Source organism: Eurosta solidaginis, chromosome 2 (genome assembly GCF_040869045.1).
Source record: "Eurosta solidaginis isolate ZX-2024a chromosome 2, ASM4086904v1, whole genome shotgun sequence".
Lineage (NCBI taxonomy): Eukaryota > Metazoa > Arthropoda > Insecta > Diptera > Tephritidae > Eurosta > Eurosta solidaginis.
This window is the reverse complement of record NC_090320.1, coordinates 291,522,212-291,545,787: the sequence shown is the minus strand read 5'-3', so window position 1 is coordinate 291,545,787 and position 23,576 is coordinate 291,522,212. Positions and strand designations below refer to the sequence as shown.

The window sequence follows — 23,576 nt, the reverse complement described above, 5'->3', positions numbered from 1 at the left end:
CTACCTAATTATTTTCTAGCTTTTAGTATTATTATTACTTCATGTAAGTATTGTTTTCAATAAAACCGTTTAACTTAAACATTTTTTTATTATTATTTTTTTAATTTTTAGTGAATTAAAATTTTTTTTAGAATATTATTTAAACGGAATGTCAGATAATTGCTTGAAGAGAGTTGTTGTGTAAATAGTATGCGCAACACCAAAGGAGAAATATCCGATAATTAGCAACAAAAATATTCGTTTATATACTCGGACTTATACAAATTTATTTCTCACTTTAACAAATGTGACCCGGTCTATGAAAAGGTGGCTTATGACTCAAAAAAAAAAAAAAACAACTTAACAGCTGTTTCTCGCAATTTCTTTTTTGAGTCATAAGCCACCTTTTCATAAGCCGGGTCACAAATATTGAATTCAATTTTAATACCGAAAAAAAATTTTAACTCTGAAAAAGTTACGAAATCAACTGGACATACAAATAAATGGCACAATCTTCAAAAATGAAAATAAATCTAGTTAAAGAATATTTTTTTTCTTGTTTTTGTTTTACAAACCTTCAAGTTGTTAATATTTTGTGCTATATCCTGTGTTCTTGATTATTGCTTCACACTTCATTCCAGATATTGGATTTAAGTCAGGGCTTTGAGCAGGCCCTTTCAAAACATAAATTTTTTTCGTACTAAACCAGTTCTTAACTAGTTTGGAGAAGTGTTTGTGGTCATTGGTTTGCATAAAATATTATTAAATAGGCATGTCTTCAAAGGCATAAGGTTCCATGTGGTTTTTTAAAATATTTAAGTACTGAAAGTTGTCCATTTTACCATAAATGCATCCGATTTCCGCCGTGTTCCTTGTGAACCTCGGATTGTATACTGGCCTTTCGGAAGATGTACAAACAGTATCGACGGCCGCCGTGGTGTGGCGGTAGCGTGCTCCGCCTGCCACACCGAAGATCGTGGGTTCAATTCCCGGTCAAAGCCACATCGAAAATTTAGAGAACAGTTTTTTCAATTAGAAAAAAAATTTCTAAGCGGGATCGCCCCTTGGCAGTGATTTGGCAAAAAATGCGAGTGTATTTCTGGATGAAAACCTCAATGAAAATTCATCTGCTTTGCAGATGCCGTTCGGAGTCGGCATAAAACATGTAGGTCCCGTCCCGTCAATTTGTAGCTAAAATTAAAAGGATCACGATGAAAATTGAAAAAGAAGTTCTGCCTAAAATCTCTTCGGAGGTTTTCGCGCCTTGCATTTATTTATGTACATACAGTCTCCCCTCTGGTACTATCCTGTTGATCTTCGTTTCGTTATGCCACAGCATATTTTTCCAAAAATTTTGACTTCATTGTTCTTGTTGTAGCAATAAAGTCACTCGCCGCTGGTTTTGGGGAGTTTTATCGTTGCTGATGGTACTTTACCGGATATAGATCCGGCACGTTCCAGTAACAAATACCATTAAGGTACAAGGCCGACGATTTAATATGATCACATTGAACCTTCTAGGTCATCTCGCCTCCATTACCTAGTTCCATGAGGAACTTTTGATCATCAGACCGTCGCTAAGTAAGAAACCAGGATTCGACACGGGTTAGCGAGGTTGACAATTGCGTTATAGACGCTTAAAACTAACCAATTTGAGTAGTTTTTGCATTTCCTCGTAGATTTCCTTTGTATTTACTGCATGTGATAGCGGGATAGAAGGCTTTTTGTTACCAATATGCAATAATACAGCCTTTAAACTCAGTTTATTGCTGTCTATGAACAATCGCCACTCTTTTGAATCATATGTTTGACCAAACTCTTTGAATAAACCAGGAATGTTGTTGCAGTAGCATATACTGTCTTTCTTGGTATAGTGTTTGGAAAATGGTTCGTGACGAGCTCTACAATATATCACCTTAACATCGGATGATACAAATTTAAATTGTTGCATACGAGAAGTGTGGATCTCGGCCTTTTCCTTGGATAGTTCCAAATCTCTTATCCAATCATTAAGTTGTGCTTGTGATAGAACGTTTCTCTCCTTTCCCATGCGAAATTCAGTACAACCTGATTCCCCGCACTCAGATGTTACTGTTGACAATGGAACTGGATCCGCAACTGCCGTTGAATGTAGTACTGGTAATGTCACTGTAGGTACGCTGGCATAGGTTACTCTTCTTGATCTTCCAACGCCAAGTACTTTTGTTTGACAAATATAACACTCTATTGAATGGCAAGTAGGTTCTCTCCATATCATTGGTGTATCAACTTTTATTTGTTGTCCGGATTCCGACTGAATCAATTGTACTCGACACGATGAACACAAAGTGTTCGGTGTCCATGGTTTTTCAGCATTTTTAGGCTCAATGCCAAAATACTTGGAGTATAAAGTTTTGGTATGATATGAGAACACTCGTCGTCGCCTTATGATAGTATATTGGCCACACATGAAATAGAACATATCTGGATCGTTATTACACTCAAATTCTCGCGTCCTTTTACTCATTTTATTTTTTTTACTAAATCACGGTTTTGAAATTTGACTTATGAACTGAACTATCTCCGGCGAGCCTTGCAGATGTTATGAAGTTTCAAGGCGCATTAACTCATATTTATACTCTGAACAAGAATAAAATTAAAAAATCAAATCTTACCTAGACAGAAAGGTTCCTTTTTATACGAAGCCGGGAAAAGAAAATACTACCTGCTTTAGATGTAGGCTTTAAAAATTTTCTGTGTCTTATAATTTTGAAAATCTACCTGCATACTTACCCATAAGTGACGGAAATTCATGTTTATAACTACATGCCTACAGCAGCTTTCGAACCCAACCACTCTTCCTTGCGATGCAACCACTCTACCTACTATAAAACAATTCGAGTATTAAAAGTACTATTTGATTTATTTAAAGAAAAAGTATTATCATTGTTATGGTGTTATTCGTTTATCCGGATAATATCCCATTTGCACTTTATACCTTTAATATATGTATGTATACATACATTGAAGTTGCGCAACATCATTGGTCGCTTTCTATTCATGTATGTATTACTAGCCTTTACCCGCGGCCCCGTCCGCAAGGAGAAAATTAAATATATGGGATATTCACGTTAGCCTGCTTATCAAGTTATCTGTTTAAAAAGATGTTTCTGTCTAATACATTTTATTTTTGTAATTGAGTAAAAAAAGAACTAAATGAGCTGATAACCTGATAGGATCCCCAAATGATCGCGAAATTATCCAGAAAAATCCACGAAATTACCCCGACGCTATCGCGGACAGATCCCGAAAACCATCTAGAAATGCCACGGAAGGGTCTCCAAAATTTCCCGGAATAGTCCCAAAAAACCCGAAATGACAACGACACGATCCTAGACTTATCCAGAGAACCACAAAGAAATGATGCCTGAAGGGTACCAAAATGATCACGAAATAGTCCCGAAAAAGTTCCGAAATGACCCTGACGGGCTCCCGGACGGTTCTCAAGAACCATCCAGAAAATATCCAGGAAGGGTCCTTAGGGGATCCACGACGGATCGCGAAAACCATACAGAAATGATTCCGGAAGGGTCCCAAAATGATCCCGTATTAGCCCCGAAAAAGTCTGAAATGACCCCGACGGGATCCCAGACGGATTCCGAAAACTATCCACAAATGATGCCGGAAAGGTCCTCAAATGATCCCCTAATAGTCCCGAAATGACCCTGACGTGATCTCGAACGGATTCCTAAATGACCCTGACGGGATCCCGGACAGATCTCGAAATCCATCCAGAAATGATCTTGGAAGGGCCCAAAATAATCCCGAAACAATTTCTGAAAAGTCCAGAAATTACCCCGACGGGATCCCAAAACCTATCCAGAAATGATCCGGAATGTCCTCAAATGATCCCCTTATAGTCCCGAAATGACCGAAATTATGCCGGAAGGGACCCCAAATGATCCCGAATACCATACAGAAATGATGCCGGAAAATACCCCAAATGATCCCGAAAAAGTTCCGAAATGACCCGGAAGGGATCCCGGACGGATCCCGAAAACCATACAGAAATTATGCCGAAAGGGTCCCCAAATGATCCGATACCAGTCGATAAAAAGTCCCGAAATAACCCCGACGGGATCCCGGACGGATCCTCAAAATCATATAGAAATGATGCCGGAAGGTACCCCAAATGATCCCGAAATAACGCGAAATTACCCTGGCAGGAGCCGTACGGATTCCGAAAACCATCCAGAAATGATGCCGAAAGGCTCCCCTAATTATCCCGTATTAGTCCCGAAATTACCCCGACGGGATTCCTGACGCATCCCGAAAAGCATCCAGAAATAATGCCGAAAGAGTCCCCAACTCATCCCGTATTAGTAGAGAAAAAGTCCTGAATTGACCCCGTCGGGATCCCGGATGGATCCCGAAAACTATCCAGAAATGATGCCGGAAGATATCCCGAAATAGTCCCGAAATGGCCCTGACGGGATCCCGGACGGATCCCGAAAACCATACAGAAATTATGCCGAAAGGGTCCCCAAATGATCCGATACCAGTCGATAAAAAGTCCCGAAATAACCCCGACAGGATCCCGGACGGATCCTCAAAATCATATAGAAATGATGCCGGAAGGTACCCCAAATGATCCCGAAATAACGCGAAATTACCCTGGCAGGATTCCGTACGGATTCCGAAACCATCCAGAAATGATGCCGAAAGGCTCCCCTAATTATCCCGTATTAGTCCCGAAATGACCCCGACGGGATTCCTGACGCATCCCGAAAAGCATCCAGAAATAATGCCGAAAGAGTCCCCAACTCATCCCGTATTAGTCGAGAAAAAGTCCTGAATTGACCCCGTCGGGATCCCGGATGGATCCCGAAAACTATCCAGAAATGATGCCGGAAGATATCCCGAAATAGTCCCGAAATGACCCTGACGGGATCCCGGACGGATCCCTAAAACCATCTAGAAATGGTGCCGGAAGGTATCTCAAATGATCCCGAAATAGTACCGAAATGACCCCGACGGGATCCCGAAAACCATCTAGAAATGATGCAGGAAGGTACCCCAAATGATCCCGAAATAGTCCCGAAATGACCCCGACGGGATACCGGACGGATCCCGAAAACCATCCAGAAATGATGCCGAAAGCGTCCCCAAATGATCCCGTATTAGTCGAGGAAAAGTCCCGAAATGACCCCGACGGGATCCCGGACGAATCCCAAAAACCATCCAGAAATGATTCTGGAAAGGATCCCAAATGATTCCGAAAAAGTCCCGCAATGATTCCGACGGGATCCCGAACGGATACCGAAAATCATCCAGGAATGATCCCGATATACTCCCGAAGAAGTCCCGAAATGACCCTGAATCTCGAACTCATCCCTAAATGACCCTGACGGGATCCCGGACAGATCCCGAAATCCATCCAGAAATGATCTTGGGAGGGACCCCAAATGATCCCGAAAAAGTCCCGCAATTATTCGGACGGGATCCTGAACGGATACCGAAAACCATCCAGAAGTGATGCCGGAAAGGTCCTCAAATGATCACCTAATAGTTCCAAAAAGACCCTGGCGGCATCCCGGACAGATCCCGAAATCCATCCAGAAATGATCTTGGGAAGGTCCCAAAAGGATCCCGAAATAGTCTTAGAAAAGTCCAGAAATTACCCTGACGGGTTCCCGTATGAATCCTGAAAGCCATCCTTAAATGATCCCGAAAAAGTCCCGAAATTACCTTGACGGGATTCCGAAAGGATTCCGAAAACTATCCAGAAATGATGCAGGAAAGGTCCTCAAATGATCCCCTAATAGTCCCGAAATGACCGTGACGGGATCCCGAACGGATCCCGACAACTATCCAGAAATGATGCCGAAAGGGTCCGCAAATGATCCCGTATTAGTCGAGGAAAAGCCCCGAAATGGCCTCGACGGGATCCCGGACGAATCCCAAAAACCATCCAGAAATGATGCCGGTAGGTATCCCAAATGATCCCGAAATAGTCCCGAAATGACCCCGATGGGATCCCGGACGGATCCCGAAAACCATTCAGAAATGATGCCGGAAGAGCCCCCAAATGATCCCGAAAAAGTCCCCAAATGACCCCGATGGGATCCCGGACGGATCCCGAAAACCATCCAGAAATGATGCCGAAAGGGTCCCCAATGATCCCGTATTAGTCGCGAAAAAGTCCCGAAATGACCCCGACGGGATGCCGGACGAATCCCGAAGACCATCCAGAAATGATGCCTAAAAGGACCCAAAATAACCCCGAAAAAGTTCCTTAATGATCCCGGCAACCATCAAGAATTTATCTCTCGAAGGTACGCAAATGATCCCGAAAGTACCCCGACGGGATCCCGAAAACCATCCAGAAATGATGCCGGAAGGGTCCCCAAATGATCGCGAAATAATCCCGAAATGATTCCGGAATAGTCCCGAAAATGTCCCAAAATAACCCCGACGGGATCCCGGACGGATCCCGAAAACTATACGGAAATGATCCCGGAAGGGTCCCAAAATGATCCCGAAATAGTCCCGAAAAAGTCCCGAAATTACCCCGGTGGGATCCCGGACCGATCCCGAAAACCATCCAGAAATGATCCCGGAAGGGTCTCCATATGACCCTTATGAGATTACAAATAAGGTGAAGCTAATTATAAAACCATGTTAATAAGGCAGCAGGCGCATTGGAGCGAATGAAAAGTTACATAGAAACATACAGGTAAAGCTAATAAAAGCGTGCTAATAAAAACAATTGAAGGAGGGCGGATGGCGGGAGTAGAGGAGAGGACCACTGATCGTTCCTCCAAAATTGTCTAGATATCGATCTGTATGTACCAGATACCAAAAACTATTGATTTAGGAGGAAATTTACATTGAGTTATAACAATTTATAGATTTTATACCAGAGGGTGAGATAAAGGGGGCGGGCGGAGGGTGTCACTGCTCACTTTGTAAGCCCTCGACTTATTTGACCCCTTGAGTCTGTGATATTGGTGAAGGCCAGTATACGTAAAGTTATAATGTGTAAAAATTATTAAAAAATAATTGCTCGAAGGGGTCGTGGGACCCCCACCCCTCTTTCCATGTTCGAAAAAAATTTCGCTAGTAGACTACTGTCTGTGTCCCAAATTTCATCAAAATCCGTGTAGCCATTCTGGCGTGATTCAGTCGCAAAGACGAAAAAATATAATAATTAAATTATAACTGTTCCTAGGGGGCGGAGACCACGCCCCTTTTGAGAAATATATAGCTAGTAGATCCTTCTAGACTATTGGCTATATGTGTGCAAAATTTCATCCAAATCGGTCCAGCCGTTCTTGCGTGATTGAGTCACAAAGACAAACGTCTGGACAAACATCCAAACATCCAAACATCCAAACATCTTCACATCCAAACTTTGCCATTTATAATATATATTAGATGTGTTTCAAATATGAGCCAAATCGGACCACAAATACGATTTTTTTAAATATATCGATCCTTGCGCCACCTAGCGGCGATTTTTTTCATAGGTCGCTTTCTATTCATGTATGTATTATGTGTTCCAAATATGGACTAAATCGGACCACAAATACGATTTTTTTGAATATCTCGATCCTTGCGCCACCTAGCGGCGATTTTTTTTCATAGTTCGCTTTCTATTCTTGTATGTATTATGTGCTCCAAATATGAGCCAAATCGGACTACAAATACGATTTTTTTGAATATCTCGATCCTTGCGCCACCTAGCGGCGATTTTTTTTTTTTTGATAGTTCGCTTTCTATTCTTGTATATATTATGTGTTCCAAATATGAGCCAAATCGGACCACAAAAACGATTTTTAGGAATATCTCGATCCTTGCGCCACTTAGCGGCGATTTTTTTTTATTATTGCATTGTCATCGGGCTCTGAACTATAGTCCAAGTTTCAAGCTTGTAGCTTATCGGGAAGTTACTTAAATTTCAATTGCAAAATTCGTGGCAGCCAGCTAAACCAGCTAAATAAAACCGTTTAAAAAACTAACGTGAAGTAGTCCATATTTCAAAAAAAAATTTAAATAACCATTATTAAAATACATAAAAGTAGCACATTTAAAAGCTAAAGTGAATTGAAGAAAATTTTATGGAAAGAAGAAAGAGAGCGCAAAGTGTGTTGCCGAGCACAAGAGACTTGGGCCCGTCCGCTTTCCTCGTCACCGCCTCTTCTTCAAGTAACGAGTTCCAGCAACAAAAGTATTTGTTTGTAAAAAACGACTAAAGAAGCAAATGCATGTTCTCTTTTAAAAAATTAGCGTTGGTATAGCATATCAAAGTTGACGTAAAAAAGTGCCATTTACATGTCCATAGCTGTATATACCAATTTGTGAAGATAGTTTTAGTGAAATGTATTGCTTCAAACAAAGACCACTCATTTTTTATTGAGTTTCAGTAACTCGATTCTTAAATTCTGTAATACTCTCTAAATTAATGGTTTAAGTTTAATATTTTTGTATAAACTACTTATGTATAACGCTTAATAAATTCTTTAATTTTTATAAAATGTAATAATACAAATGCATAATATAAGAAAAACTTTACGATTATTATAAAAGCAAGAACTATTAGTCTAAGAGCTGGTAAGCATTTTTGAGTAGGTATTTGTATCATAAACATTGTCACAAAAATTTTCTTGCTTTAATGAAAAAATATTATGACAACACTTCAAGGGAATCAGATATACGTCAATCAGGTATTGTAATAAGTAATATTTTTTTATAATCGTAATCCTTGATTTGTGTTCCTAAACACGTGAACCATCCACTATGCTTCGTATATACTAAAACACAAAAACCCTAGAAATTGAATATTAACATTACAAATTTTTATTTATTGTTTTAATAATTTCTTTCGATGTTTTCATGATTTTGTTAATTCATTTAAAAAAGTTATTATTCAATTAAAGTTTTTTCATAGTAATATTTCTTGGTGTAAAAAAACTTTCAATCAATAATGTGTATAAAAGCAATTGAAAAAAAATTAAACTCTTAACACAATTTATTTTTTTTCTGTTTTTTTAAATTCTCTAATTATCAGCAATGGGTTTACGCGTTGACGGCATTAGTAACACATTCACAATTGAATTACATTTTAATAAAAAAAATTTTATTACAGATATTTCATCTTCTAATAATAATGCACTTGAACAAAGTTCATGTGAAGCATCTGGATCTGCAATCAAAGCTGAAGTCTGAGACAAAAATACTATTCCAGACTCGTCAACTATGCATTTAGAAAAAAAATAATCTGGAAACTTCTGAGGATGTTAGTCATCAAACCTTTGTATTTTTTGTGGCAAAAGCGCGAAAAAATGCCAAGGACAACGACAACCGCTTCATGTATTAGACAAAAAAGCTTTGATAAATTCTTTAGCCAGCTCCGAGAACTTGAATGGCCATAAGCTTTCTCGAAAACAGTATTTTAACAAATTACGAGAGTATGAAAAAAAAAACCGGAAACTAATTTCCATAAGAATTTAGAATTACATAAAGAAGCCTTCAATAAAATTTGTAACTTTATTGATGAATATGTCATCGAAAAAAAAATCATTTCTTTTTTTCACTACAATATAATCAATACCTCATTAGATATTATTACAAATATTGCACTTAAGAAAGGAGAAAAATATGATATTTTTAATCACTTTGAAGCAAAGCTAAAAAAATATATATGTACATGAATTACAATTTACATTGATACATAATAAAAAAGTTGTGGGGCCGAAAGGATTTTTGGTTAATGATAGCTTATTAAATTTAATTGAAGAAAATTCAAAGTGCAGCCCTTATTCTACGATGACAAATTTTAGAAATCGAATTTGTTTGATGGAGATTGTGCTCCAAATTCAGTAATTGATGCTATTATCGACGAAGCGAATACTGTCGATGAAAACAGCACATCAGGTGAGCTGCAAGAATTTTTTTACACCAAAATTTTTTTAGTTTATCAGTTAATAATTACTAAATATACTTTTATTATTATTCACAGATAGTACCGATGACTTCGAAGAAGACGAGTATTCAAGCTGTGACAAACAGTACGATGAAGATACAAATTCAGATTTCGAATAAAAAAAATCAAAGTTTTTTACTTTTAAAAATACTTAGATTAAAAAACAAAAAAAAATTATGTAATATTTTTACTTAGTGCGTTAACTTTTGTAATCAGATACGGTGTGTGAAAATCAATAAAAATAAAATTTTATTTAAGTGATCAGAGGGATAATAGTAAAATAATAATTATCAGATTTATATTCAGGATTAATTACAAATGTATGCATACTAATTTTTTGTCTATAATTAATAAAGAAGAAATAATAATTCGACGGCGAGCTGCCGATATACGATCTCACTCACACCTTCATGCAGGCATAACGCTGTTCTCTCACACTCATGAAAATATTGTCGAACACCTGGAGGTAGAAAGTCCCATCTAAACACTGTTTTCTGACAATATTTTTTAAAAATTATAAATAATATGTGGTTAAAATTTCAACTATCCAAAAAAATTTTTTCACTTAAAAAAAAATGATTTTGCAATCACCTGGTAAAGTTTTAGACCCAACCAAATAATCTGGCTTATTTCTTTTTTTAATTTTTCATATATTAAATTTTAACATATTTAATTTTCAAAGTGCCTCAAAAACATTTTTAGCATACAAAAATTAATTTTTTTGTTAAATTCAAGGGTTGTTTCAGCCCCGCCACCCCTTAGCCAGTTATGCGTTTCTATATTTAGATACCATTAAAAAAGCATTGTACATAATTTTCATTGTGCCTCAAATACCTGCTCAAAAATGCTTACCAGCTCTCCTACTACATATTCGTTTTACAAAAAAAAAACCATAAGACTATCAAAGGCCCGAAATACAGAACATTAAGAATATATATATATAACAAGTAATGCAAAATTAATCTTTTCACCAGACTATTTTACGTTAAAAGTCCAATTTCGAGCTTCAAAAGTCAATTGAAACGAAAATATAACTATTTCGCTTATAACCAATATAGTAAATATTTCCCTCTTATGAAGACTCATACGCTTTCTGCCACCCTTCTTTAAAGATTGTAAAGCAAAAGTGCACAGGGGAGCCCTAGTTTCGCCAAGAAATATATGTGCGTCTCATTATTACCCTGTAAGAACCAATTCAACTAAATAGTATGGATAACATTGCCTGTATTTTTGAGTTTTTTGAATAAAATTTGTAATTCTATTTGAGCACTAGTGTTCTTTTTCTATTGTTTAATGTATTTTTTTTTTTACTTTTTATTTTACTTTCTTCTAATTCACTAAGAGATAAGGAAATGTCAAAATTATTTGGCTGCAACATATTTCTCACACAAGAAAAATATTCGAAATTTTTTGTGGGTGTTTTCTTATGATGTGGATACCATGCTTATGGTTATGAATCAACTAAATGGTTGGCTCATCTCTACAGCAACAACATACCTTTGTTCAGATTTTCAAAATCAGCGCGTTGGTGTTAGATGAATGGAATGGAATAAAAACATAAAAGTTAGCAGCTTTTGTGTGTAGTAAGAAAATGTTGTCAATGTGTTGGTTTCATTTTGAGTTTGCCATCTCCTTCTGACAATCCCTACTCCAGTGAAATGAAAAAAATAAAATCAGCTGATGAGACGAGCCAACCATATAGTTGAGCCATGCTTATGGTTCAATCTCTAGAAAAAAAATTAGTTTGATCCAGTGCCCAGTTGTATGAAAAATTAAAAAAAAATTATTGAAAGAGAAGCTCGGCCTCAATCCCCTCGGAGGTAAATAGTGCCAGTACTTATTATTTTTTTTGTTTGCGAAGCGCCGTGTCCACGTTGCGCACTCGTAATTCATTCGCCACTCTTTTAGTCAAGTTTACTCAATCAGCAAGTGCTCCTTTTGATGTGTGCTCGATTAAAATGTGTGAGTCTAAATCTGAAAATTTTGTGCTACAAAACTTGGTTTAAAATTTAGATTATACAGGTCTTTGTGAAAGTAGGTGGCCAACATTTAGGTCGAATAAAATTCAAAATATTAATAGCCTTATAAGTGTATTTTAACTTTTTGAAAATATGAAATGAAATATCAAATATATTTCGCGGTATTATAATTTATATAATTGGTCGATATTTCGGTTTCAATCTGAAACCATCCTCAGACTATCCTCTTTTTCTATTCCTGAGGATGGAAATATCGACCAATTAAATAAGTTATAATACCGCAAAATATATGGTGTTTTATTTATCCTTGCGGCCTTGAGCTCAATAATTAACCAAAAAGTTAAAAAAAAATACAGTAGTAAATTTACAGGTTTCCAATTTAGTTCAAAAAGTTTTCAAAACGCGCTTAATTGAGCTCAAATATATACATTTTTAAAATCTTGCAACAACATAGCTCAACTATATGGTTGGCTCATCTCATCAGCTGATTTTATTTTTTCATTTCACTAGAGTTGGGATTGTCAAAAGTAGATGGCAAATGCAAAACGCAACCAAAACAATGACAATATTTTCTTACAACACACAAGAATTGCAAGGTTTTATGTTTTCATTCCATTCGCCTAACACCAAACACGCAGATTTTAACAATCTGAGCCAACCATATAGTTGAACCATTAACAATAACAATTCCTAACACATATGCAATTAAAGTTAAATTAATATGATAAGGTTGCAATTTATTGTAATGGAAGTAAACAAAAGAAATTTAACAACTTTTGAAGTTTATTGCAACAAATTGGAAAGAAAATGATTTTCCGATTTTGAAGTTTGATTCAATTCTTTAGAATGTATACTTTTTAAAGTAATTAATTTTTTTGGATCCTTTAGTGAAACAGTCTTCGGCTAATTACTGTTTAAAATTACTAAGTAGTGTAATCGTAATTGCATTACTAATATCTGTTGAGTGTGAGATTTCTGGATTACTTTGATACCATACAATCGTAAGATACTATATATACTATATTCCTATATGTCGATATTGATTTTAAATCATAGCAAATCAAGCTGTCATACGCATATTCTACTTAACATGCTTAAAACTATTATTAATTTTTTTATTTTATCTTTTTTGAAATATACAATGCACTATTACAAAATACTCTATTTATGTTTAACATTTCACATCCATTCTCTTTTTTATAACAATTCATAGGTTCACGCTTAAATCTTTTCACTTAAGTCTACGTACATTTTTTTTCTTTATCGGAGTTGGGTGATAATTACTGTACAATTGCAACCATGATTACTATACGTTGGTAGTAACTTTACATTTTTTAAAATACGAGGCGGACCCGTGCGCATATTGCGCAACAAATATAAAAGTCTCATATCAAATATCAACAGAAATCAGCTGTTCTATCAATCAAACATCTTTTGCGCTTGCACTGCCATCTGGCGAATGCTAGCAACTGCCGGAAATGTAGGGTTAGTTCTAATCAAATATTAGCAATAGTTCCATAGTACAAATAGATTTCTTTGCGTGCTCACAATCCCTCATTTTTAACAAATTATTTTAATAAAATATAGCTAAACAAAAGCACCACGACTAATAATGCCCAAAGCTCGCTAATAGCCCGAATCTCCATCTTTACAACCAAAACTCTATTTATAGATTTGGATTCCAAGATTCCAAATAAGAGTGAAACAGGGACCCGTATATAAAAACAGCAATTAGAAATAATATATATGATAAAAAAGGGAAGGAAAGGAAAAATGAAGAGGAAACGAAGAAAAATAAGGTTGCGATAGGAAAGCAAAGTTAAGGAAAGCTAAGAAACGGAAACCGAACCAGGCCAGTATCCGAATCTGAAACTGTAACCGAAACTTGTACTGAGTCTGGAACCGAAATTTTAACAGAAATTAAACTGTAATTAAAGCCAAAACCGAACCTGTGCTTAAACCGGACCTGAGATCAGACTGAAACTAGAGTCGAATTCGATTCTTATTTGAATTCGGAAAGTGAACCGAAACTGGAGCGAGACGAAAATCAGACAATAACGGAATCAAATCAGAATCTAAACCCGAGACCAGATAGACAGAGGACCAAAATCTGAAGTGAATATGGAGCCAACAATACCAAAAATTAGTATTGGGCCTAAACCGAAAAGGAGCTGAATTCCGAACTGAAAGCGTAGCCGAATCTGAATCCACAAACGAAATTTAAACCAAAGTTGACACTGCAAATTGTCCTAACTAGCCGTTCACATATGTATCATCCCACTAAAAATTTGTTCATAATTATCAATTATCGAAGCGAAAAATTTGTATGAGAAATGTAGTTATTTAATTACCGATTAGGAGTTAAGGCTGTGTGCGAGTTGACCTAAATTTCTACCTAAATAGAGAAAAATCCTAAATCACTGGAAACTGTCGGTAAGGCAGTGCAAAATAAAAATATAGAATTTTTATGAGCATACTTTTCAACCTAAATTCAAATGTCAAATTTCAAAAACAAAAATATTGAATTTTCAATATTGTATATGCAAATAAATGGCTCTTGTCCATTCAATTTAAGTAAATCATAGATCATAGAGCGATGATCCCTGCTGCGATTAAGGTCCGATCGGTTGTACGTGATGGTGAGCTCAATTTTGTTCAAGCTGATGTTGGCGACACAAGAATTGGATCCTTCCCAAATATGGACCGCAATCTGAGCATATTTGGCAGCCAAGTGCACTAACTGGCCTAAAGAAGTTATTGGAGGCGTACCAGCATCACATAATTGAATTCGAGATTGTGGAAAAGGTCATAGTGCTCCACTATGTCCGGAAAAAAGCCTTATAAAACGGAGCCACTGCATTTTCTTGGGATAGATACTTACCGCGGACCCTAATTGACCTCTGTTCTTTTTAAGCGTGTAGCAACAACACTGTGCTTTTGAAATTCTTTCGTAATTATAGTTAGTTGACATTGATTTTTAATTGTAATATTTTTTATTGCCATCAAATTTTTTCTTATATTGTCATATTGTAATTGAATTATTATCGTGTAATTCTTAAATCTTTATAAAATTAAAATATTTTTTATAAATCGGGTTTGTTTTAATTTAAACAACGCGATAAAGTGGTGACCCCGAAAAAGTTGTATACGCTATTTAAAAACGTTTTAAAAACGGAGCGGTTATTGTCGCATACGCATCACGAAACGCTACGCATACGGAAGATGAAACGCTACAAACAAAAGCTGTTGGTTGGTTGTGCAGTTCCGCATCAAGTTCATCATCAATCAACAATTCAAAAACAAAAACTTTGATCATAAATATCCAAAATAAAATAAATTTTATACAATTTTATGTGCAATTTAATCGCACTTAAACATGACATTATTTAGATCACCAACACAAAATGAGAATTTGGAACATTATGAACAGATCGTACCAGGTCTTGCACCTCCAACACCAATTCAAATTTCGCCATCCGCAGATTGTATGATGGATTCGCATACACCATCATCATTGAATGTACCTGCAGCGACTATACAGAAATTCCCAACGTTTTGGACCAAAAACCCAGCAGTATGGTTTTTTCAAGTTGATACCATTTTCTCATTACAACGCATAACTGCGGATGAAACAAAGTTTGCTAGTATTGATCCAGGTACGTTAGATTTAGTAAGTGATGTGTTGGAATCTGCATCCCCTGGGATGAAGTACGAAACGTCGAAGGCACGTATCATTGCTGCTTTCAGTGAATCTTCTGAACGCAAGCTTAAACGCCTTGTAAGTGGTCAAGTTATGGGTGATCAACAACCATTTTTTGTGAACGATGCAGAGCTTAGGCCGCGGTCAAGTTGGTGATAACGTTCTGAAATCGCTATTTTTAGAACAGTTGCCTGAAAAAGTACGGGCAACTCTCAGCATGAGTGATCAGCAAGATATTAATAAACTTGCAGAACAAGCTGACAAAATTATAGACATGGCTCGTCCAGCAAATATTGCCACTTTAGACAAACAACAGGGTGAATCGCTTTTAGAAAACATTTCAAAGCAAATTGAAGCACTTGAAAAACGGTTTTCAGCTCTTAATTGTAGTAAAAGCAATTTTCGTCAAAGATCTCGATCACACCATCGATCTGCAAGTCGGAGTAACAATCCGAACTACTGTTGGTATCACAATCGGTTTGGAAATAAGGCCTGAAAGTGCATAGCACCTTGTAGTTTTGTAACAAAAAACTAAATAGCGTGTCGGATCGCGCGGACATTGGAGCGGATATCTCTGTAATTCCCATGGATAAATCTTTATCAAAAAAATGTGTAGAAGGTGGCATCCAACATTTTGTTGCAAATGGTACGCAAATTAAAACTTTTGGCACCAAAATACTTCAACTTGATCTTTGACTTCGCAAATCGTTTTCTTGGTTGTTTGTTGTAGCAGATGTTACTAAATGCATCATTGGGTCTGATTTCCTCAAACATTTTCATTTGTTGCCGGATTTAAAAAATTGCAGATTAGTTGACGGAAAAACACTTTTGACAGCACCTGTTAAAATTTCTGTTGAGCCATAATTCGGTATAACAACAATTTTAAAGAAAAACAGTGTCTATCATAAATTATTAGAAGAATTTCCTGAGATTCACAATGTAGCACTTTCGGAGTGCAGTAAAAATAATAACGTTTTTCATCATATTGAGACTACAGGTCCTCTATTTCGGGCAAACGTAAGACCACTGGATTCAAAACGTTTAGCCATTGCAAAAAGGGAGTTTAAGTTTATGCTAGACAATCATATTATTCGAGCATCAAAAAGTAATTGGTCCAATCCTCTTCATATGGCTCCAAAAGCAAATGGAGAGTGGATACCATGTGGCGACTATCGTTTGTTGAATAAAATAACCGTTCCAGATCGGTATCCTATTCCCTTCATCACAGATTACGTACACTGTCTTCATGGACGCAAAATTTTCTCGAAGTTAGATCTTATTCGGGTATATCATCAAGTGAATGTTAATCCGCAGGATATAGAAAAAACGGCTATTATTACGCTGTTCGGTTTATTTGAATTTCTCAAAATGCCCTTTGGATTGAGGAATGCTGCACAAAGTTTCCAACGCTTGATGTATGAGGTATGTCGTGGTTTAGACTTCGTTTTCGTATATATTGACGATGTCTTAATTGCGTCTAACAACGAAGAGCAACATTTGCAACATCTGATAATACTTTTTGAGCGATTTCGTGAGTTTGGCATGATCATCAATCCTGCGAAGTGTAAATTTGGAGTTCAAGAAATCGACTTTCTTAGTTTTCACATTACATCTACAGGAAGTACACCAATTGTAGACAAAGTGCAAGCAATTGTCAACTTTCCAAAGCCACAAACAATTTCCGATTTGCGACGGTTTATTTGTATGCTGAATTTTTATCGACGTTTTCCACCTCAAGCAGCACAACATCGATCCCCACTTAATGAATACCTTAAAGGTGCAGTAAAAAAAGACAAGCGACTCGTTCAATGGACATCTGAAGCTGAAGATGCTTTTAACAAATGCAAAATTTGATTGCAAATGCTGCCCTTCTCGCTCATCCAGTTAGAGATGCAAAATTAGCACTTAAAGTAGATGCATCAAATCTTGCCATTGGATCAGTAGTGGAACAACAAGTTAATGGATTATGGCAACCCCTCGCTTTTTTCTCACGTAAGCTTAGCCCTACTGAATGCAAATACAGTACATATGATCAAGAGTTATTAGCTGCTTACAATGCTGTAAAACACTTTCGTCATATTTTAGAAGGTCGCGATTTTACTCTTTTTACTGGCCACAAACCACTTACATTTGCTTTTAATCAAAATCCTGCAAAAGCTTCACCTAGGCAATACAGGCACTTGGATTATATCGGTCAGTTTACTGTTCATATTGCTGGTGGGGACAATTCGGTTGCAGATGCGATGTCAAGGATAAATGAAATTTCTATAATTGATTATACGCGACTCTCTGAGGCTCAGAAAACAGATGAAGATATACAAAAATTACTTCCATCAACTGATTCTGGACTTAAGTTAAAACTGATACTATTACCAGGTTCTACAACGGAAATTTATTGTGATGTATCTAAGTGTAAGCCCAGGCCTATACTTCCTACTAGTTTTCGACGACCTGTTTTGACATGCTTCATAATCTTGAACATCCTGGTGTTAGAGCAACAAGGAAATTGAGTCCAGATCGTTCTGTTTGGCCACAACTCAATACGGATTTTAAGATCTGGACCAAACATTGCTTACCTTGCCAGTCATCAAAAGTAAATAGGCACACTCATTCTTCAATTGGTGAGTTTCCTTTATCTTCAAAGCGTTTTTCAGAAGTACATTTGGATTTGGTTGGTCCTTTGCCACCATCTGAGGGTTTCACGTATCTATTAACGATTATAGATCGTTTTTCGCGATGGTCAGAAGCCATACCAATAACAGATATTACAGCGGAGACTTTAAGCAGAGCTTTTCTTGATGGTTGGATTGCAAGATTTGGATGCCCAAGTATAATTATTTGTGATCGTGGTCGTCAATTCACTTCGAAAACGTTTCATGACTTAGCTAGTTTTATTGGAGCTAAGATTCAACACACTACATATTTTCATCCACAAAGTAACGGCATGGTTGAAAGGCTACATCGAACTTTAAAAGCTGCCTTGATTTGTCAAGCTAATTTGCAATGGTCAAAAAGTTTGCCTTCAGTACTGCTTGATTTAAGGACAGTGTATAAAGATGATTTGTGTGCGTCAGTAGCTGAAATGGTATATGGAGAAGCGTTGCATATTCGGGCGAGTTTTTGGGAAATGTCACAAGTTCCGATGTCATTTCCACTAAGTATTCTAGAACGTCTTAAAATAATAATACAAAATATTCAACCACAGCCTATTGCACATCATACCAACAATAAACCATTCGTTCATGCGGATCTGTTTCAATCAAAACAAGTTTGGGTTCGTAATGATGGTTATAACAAACCTCTGCAACCAAAATACTCCGGTCCTTTTACGGGAATCAAACGTACGAACAAATTTTTCACAATCGAACTTGCAAAAGAAGAAGAAACAGTATCTATAGACAGATTGAAACCGGCATTTACGGAAGTACGCGATTTAAATGAAATCACTTTCCAACAATCAATTGAGCAAAAATAAATTCCATCACATATTCCAAAAAGAAGAAAAGTCGCGTTTGGCTAGGAAGGGGGTATTGTAGCAACAACACTGTGCTTTTAAAATTCTTTCATAATTATAGTTAGTTGGCATTGATTTTTAATTGTAGTATTTTTTCTTGCCATCAAATTTTTTCTTATATTGTCATATTGTAATTGAATTATTATCGTGTAATTTTTAAATCGTTATAGAATTAAAATATTTTTTATAAATCGGATTTTTTGTATTTAAGTGAACTAACACGATAAGCGTGAAAGCGCATCAAAAATACCAAATTTCCCGTATTGTTATTATTCTCTTAGCAGAAATAAACAATTTAGGTTTTCAAATCAACTCGCACAGTTTTGACAGCTTTTTCCTCTTTTTCCAGTGGAATATTAGTTTAGGTACCTAAAATTTAGGCGAACTCGCACCCAGCTTAAGTACGAAAATGAAAATGATATTGTTATATGTAAACTAGGTCCGCATCAAATCCGAAACCGGCCCCATTCATAGAAATCAAAATGTAAATGTGTATCGTTTTCCTAGTAGTATCAGACTATGATTTCCTCCGAAAAGTTATTGGACTCATCGTAATTTCAAAAAATGTGAAATCACACTTACTGTAATGGTAATCATAGTGTAGTCGTAATATTTATCGCCGAGCTCTGTATTTTATTATATGATTTTTTTTTTCTATTTTATATTGATTCAACATACTTTCCTATTAATTGACTTCATTTGTATTTAGTATTGTGTGTATGTAAATGTATGTAATTAATTGCTGGAATTCAATTCAATACTTTATGTAGGACTTGCTTAAATTCATGTTTTAATGAACGTTTCGTTTCGGCAATTCGCTTCTAGGAAAATAAATTATTGCGACGCTTCAACGAACCGAATTTCTTTTCAGCTTCCAAAAGCATTTTCTCATTGCGCACTACCTCAAATGGTAAAGTTTTGGATAGTCGATCGATTTCTTGATCGGATGGAAAATCTTCGAAACTCATATTGGCAAAGCCAGTTTTTGCCGAATTTTGTATTGTATTCGATTGGAAGCTATTTGACAACGTCGCATTAGCAGACTTGGCAGCACTTGTACTGCCGCGACAGCTCGCAGTTGATGTGGTATTTTTGGAATGTTTTGTTGTTGCACTTGCGATGTTCGTGTTTGAACGATGTTTGCTATGACCGCCTTTATCGCGCGCGTCATTATCATCGTCATCATCATCATCATCATGCGACTGACTTTGTAAACGTTGATGCTTTTGTTTGCTATTTGACGTAAGCGATGACGTTGAACCGAGCACGCTTGCAGATACAACTTTTTTATATGTATGACCTTTGACCTTTTGTGTAATTTTCGCCGGTAAAGTTCTTACGCCCAAATGGGATTTTTCTTTTTTAGATTTTGTTGTTGCATGCGTGCCGCCGCTGCCGCTGGTGTTAAGTATTGCTGCTGGTGGCGTTGTTGTTTGAGCTGCGTTTGCGCCCAACTCGGTAGAATGCGATTTATGTGGTACAACGGGTTCCGCCTCATCATCTGAAGCAAAGTCCGAACAACGTTCTTGAGAAATTTGCACAAAACCATTATCAGCAATAGGAAATAATGTTTGATAATTGGGATTTTGCAGTAAATGTGGTGGTGGTGCAACGACGGCACTGATAGAGGTGATTGAACTATTGGTTTTCGCGCCAGTGGCGCTAATGGTAGCGGTATTCGAGGAGTATAAGGAAGGCATACAACTTGGCATAGTCAATACGATATTATGTGTGTTGGGCGCAGGAGCGCAAACTTTAATAGGGGCGACGGAGTTTTGTGCTGCCAGAGCAGCATGGGGCGTGGGTATATCGGTAGTAAAATGCTGCGTGTCATTTGAAATATTGGTTTTATTGGATGTAGTTTTTGTTGCAGGCAATTGTATATATGCGCTACCACTCGGCACCGCTGCTGTACTGGTGACTAGAGAAGACGCCGCTGCATTAATTAAATTGTTGCGATACAACAATGTATTGGTAGGCAAAGGTTCGGGTGTTTTATTGATAATAATCGAATGATTGATGGTGACAAGTTGTGGTGCTGTTGTAGGCGGTGGCATAGATGCTGTAGGTTCGTCTGAAAAGGTTGGTGTCGGTATGGATGCGGATGTGGCTGGTTGCTGTTGGGCTTGTTTGATTTGCACCACACTGCTATTGTTCTTATTTGCGCTATCATTAGCACAATCATTGGCACTTAAAATAATACTTTTACGAATTACCTGTGGAAATGGTTCCGAACCAAAGAGATCTTGTTCTGCTGTTGGAGACATCTCATTAGTGTGCCGCAGCGGTGCTGTAGGCACAAATGTTGCAGCAGCAAGCGACCTAGCAGCGGCTTTAGGAGCGTCCGCTACTGTGGATATCACAGTAACTGTACCAAAGCTGGATGCGCATTGTATATGTGGTTTGGGTGTTACAGCGTGTCGTGCGCTATCTGGCACAACGAAAGGATTAAACACTGGTTCATTAAACTCATCCAATTGTGGCGAGGGACCAGCTGGAAATTTAGCAAAATTATCTAACGAACTAATGCGATTAGCAGCGCTCTTTACTGGTGTTGAGGTCCATATTTCCATTGTTTGCGCTTGTGCTGGTGGTGGTGGATTACGCGCTGGAACTTTTGGCGGTCCACGCGAAATTTTCGTAGTACGTTTTTTTAGTGGTAAGCCAACAGGCATTTTAAATGGTGCCATCGCAAATACATCCAATTCCACTGACTTTTCGGTATTTACCCCTGCTTCAATTTTATGCTGCAATGTGTCACCACTTTCGGGTGATTCTTCTGTTTCATTGCTACTTTTACCTTTTGAATCAGAATCAGCAGAACCATAATCTAGCTCATCATCTAGCAAAAGTGGTTTATCGCCAAGCTTATTTAGGAAATCTGTCAAATTTGGACTTAATTCGCTTTCGTCATCGTGTGCCGTTATAAGTCCACTCGCTTCGGCAGCAGCTGCTACTGCAGCCGCCGTCCTATCCTTCTTGCGCATACGAACCTTCACCAACACACGACTGACGTCATCTTCGTGCGTTGTAACACTCTCACATTCGGCATGATATGCCGAAGAGCTGCACGTCTTTACACTTTCACTTATACCATCTATATCCATTATGGGACGCTGAAATTTGCGTGCATGCAAATCATTTTCATCAAATAAATCATCATCTTCGGCACGTAAATCGCTAGCCGAACCGATAGAATCGTCGCTATCTGATTTTGTGCCTCCCCTTGTTACTGCGGCCGCAGCAGCAGCTATTGCCGCTACCTGTTGTTGTTGTTGCTCATGCTGCTCTAAGACGGCATTTACTTGTTGGGCAGCTTGCTGTGCAGCTGTTGTTGGTTTTTTTGTAGAATGTCTCAACTTCTTCACAATAGGCACTTTGATCTGGGTCTTGTCGACTTTATGATAGGCAGCTTGTTGTATTTTATGTATTGTATCAGGTATATTATTGGTAACGATTTGTTTAAAAATTGCTTTTGTGCTACTCGGACCCGACGTATTCTCGCAATCTTCTTGAAAGAATTCCGAATCAGAATCATCTGAAGTGGGTTGATCATTGCTACGCAATTTTTCATATTTATTACGATCTTCCAATGGTAGTTTGACAAACCCACCACCTGGTAGCGCTACACCGGCTAATGTTGTCACGGAGGCACAATCACCGCCACAACCATGCATATCACCATGCATGCCACCAGCGTCGCCGCCTTCAGAATCGGTTTTTAAATTATTTATTAATGAAGTTTTCTCCTCACTCGATACTTCCAATGTGGGCGAGAGTAACCATTTTGATGAAGTTGTCGATGAAGTAGTGCCACAAGCTGCTGTCATATTTGTACTAGAGCCACCGCTAGGCGAAGCCATTGATGAGCTGGAACCGCCAACACCGGAGACGATAAATTTTGCTGAAAATGAGATTTAAGTTCTTTTATGCAGTATAAAAACATGAACTACCTAGCGTAGCTGGGCATATGAATATATGTATGTATGTGTGTAGGAGTTTTTTAAGTTCGAAGGTGTAGGTTAAGTTCTAATTATACTTTCATAGTAGCGCAGGGCATAGCATGAAAGATCACGCAAGGAATATCTCTCTATTGACGCTGTTAGGGCAGATAATCTATTCGCGATAGCCCACTGCTCTGTTACCGATTGAGATAGAGAGAGCCGCCGAGGTGAAAGGACTGAGACCGAGTGGACCGTACTCGTCGCTCTCTTGTCTGGCAATCGGTAACTGGATTTGTGTAAACAAGGTCAATAGGACTTCTGTTTATTCGATTCTCGTTGAGTGACATTATCGTTACAAATAGCACAATTCTAAAACGGGAGTGTCACGAAATCCCCAAAAAAAAATACCCAAACACAAAATCCCCAAAATCAAAATCCCCAAAATCAATATCCCCAAACACAAAATCCCAGTGCTATGATAAACATCATGACCGTG

The 23,576-nt window shown here is 37.5% G+C and overlaps 1 protein-coding gene and 1 long non-coding RNA gene across 9 annotated transcripts in view; one reads left to right on the top strand and one right to left on the bottom strand.

Annotated features, from left to right (window-relative positions):
• Positions 1 to 10,261, top strand: part of LOC137241197 (uncharacterized) — a 119,003-nt gene extending 108,742 nt beyond the window's left edge. For all 4 annotated transcript variants that reach the window (XR_010949929.1, XR_010949927.1, XR_010949926.1 and 1 more), the window contains exons 2-3: positions 9,107 to 9,894; positions 9,980 to 10,261. This is a non-coding gene — a long non-coding RNA (uncharacterized lncRNA). The remainder of the gene's footprint in view (positions 1 to 9,106; positions 9,895 to 9,979) is intronic.
• Positions 1 to 23,576, bottom strand: part of LOC137241191 (uncharacterized) — a 153,161-nt gene that overhangs the window by 33,171 nt on the left and 96,414 nt on the right. For 3 of the 5 annotated variants that reach the window (XM_067768515.1, XM_067768513.1, XM_067768514.1), the window contains one exon: positions 10,022 to 23,040. The exons of the other annotated variants lie outside the window; for them this stretch is intronic. In XM_067768515.1, coding sequence (XP_067624616.1) covers positions 19,958 to 23,040 — 3,083 coding nt within the window. In that variant the 3' untranslated portion in view covers positions 10,022 to 19,957. Of the gene's footprint in view, positions 1 to 10,021; positions 23,041 to 23,576 lie in introns of those variants that run through there. 5 annotated transcript variants of the gene reach the window in all.